Here is a 1,289-nt window from a genome sequence, read left to right as displayed (position 1 = left end):
GGTCTCGCCGCTGCGGAGGGCTGGCCGTGCCCGCTGAGGGAGGGAGGGAACATTGCCGGCTGCTGCGTTCACTCTGCGGTGGGGCGGGTGTGGCGGATTGTCAAGGGCGGTTGGGACGGGGCGCTTCGCCCAAAGGACCAGAATTGTTTGAGGTGAGGCGGCGTGTCGTGTTTGGGGCGCCCGGGGATGGCGGCCTCGGTGGTGGACGAGTGCCGGCCCCCACCCCCTCCACCGGCCGCTGCACCGCGATGAGTGCCCGCTCCACTTTGCTCTCTGCTGCCTCGGAGGCGAGTTGGCGGACGCGTCCGACACGGCCACGCAAACGGCGACAGGGCACGAGGGCGAGCTCGAGGTCCGAGGGCGTGTGAGTGATTTGTCGTGGCGGGCAAGAGGGTGTGAGTTGTCTACGATGCGCCAGAGGAAGGAGCACCGCTGCCGTGGGTAAACTTACGGCCTTGTGGGTGGGGCATGATTGCGTGTTGGCGTCCGCAAAGGGAATTAGCTCGAGAGCACTGGCGATGCGACTGCATCTCCGCCTCGCCCCACGATGCGCTGCCGCGACGAGGAGGAGGTGACGGCGACGTGTGCCCGGCGGACGCGCGCAATCATCCCGCGCAGGGGCAAGAGAAGTAGTGGGAGGCAGTCGCGGGTCGCATGCAGCTTGTCGGACCGCTGCCGCGTGACACCTTCAGTGCGGCTGCGTTCGATGGGCGCACTGCGGCGGTTGACGGCGCCCTGCAGGCGACTGACGCCCCGGTTGCTGAAGACGACTGTGCTCGGGAAGGCGAGAAACTGTGGGGTGCGGGGAATCCGTCTCGGAGGGCTGAGAAGATTGAGCGGGAGTGTGGCGCACACGGTGCGGAGGCCGTGCACTACACAAATGTGTGTCGCCTCTTTGCTCTTCGAATTGGGACACGTTTGCGTGTGGGGTTCTGGGCCCCAGCGAGGGTCTCTCGCGGTTACGGCGTGCCGCTCGCCTTCCTGAAAAGCTCCAGAAGCCGCGTGCCCCGGACCCACACACGCACTCACGCTGGGGGAGGAGGGCCTTCTGCGGGCGCGGCAGAAAAAATAGGGAGGGGCTCGCGCGGGGCTGCGGCCGCCAACGGGACGGCGTGCAAGGCGCTGCGTGTTGCGGGCGAGCCCGGCGTCGCGTCCCGGGGAGGGGCTTAGCGATGTGGGCGCCGCAGGAGCCGGCAGGCTGAGAGGGTGGACGCAACTTGCGGGGAGTTGCACGGGGGACGGCGACCGAAGACGCTCTGCTCTTGGGCGCCTCCTTTTTTTATGTTTTT

At 67.4% G+C, this 1,289-nt stretch overlaps 1 protein-coding gene across 1 annotated transcript; it reads left to right on the top strand.

Moving 5' to 3' along the window:
* Positions 1-654: 654 nt before the first annotated feature.
* Tco025E_09135 (retrotransposon hot spot (RHS) protein) lies at positions 655-1,170 on the top strand (the record flags this gene model as incomplete). Its single annotated transcript, XM_029375961.1, has 1 exon — positions 655-1,170. The coding sequence occupies one exon, from the start codon at positions 655-657 to the stop codon at positions 1,168-1,170; it is 516 nt and encodes a 171-aa protein (XP_029223922.1).
* Between the last annotated feature and the right edge of the window lie 119 nt (positions 1,171-1,289).

Source organism: Trypanosoma conorhini (assembly GCF_003719485.1).
Source record: "Trypanosoma conorhini strain 025E chromosome Unknown Tco_14.4_contig_00991, whole genome shotgun sequence".
Classification (NCBI taxonomy): domain Eukaryota; phylum Euglenozoa; class Kinetoplastea; order Trypanosomatida; family Trypanosomatidae; genus Trypanosoma; species Trypanosoma conorhini.
Note: the sequence above shows the minus strand (reverse complement) of the source record. Positions and strands in the feature narration are given on the sequence as shown.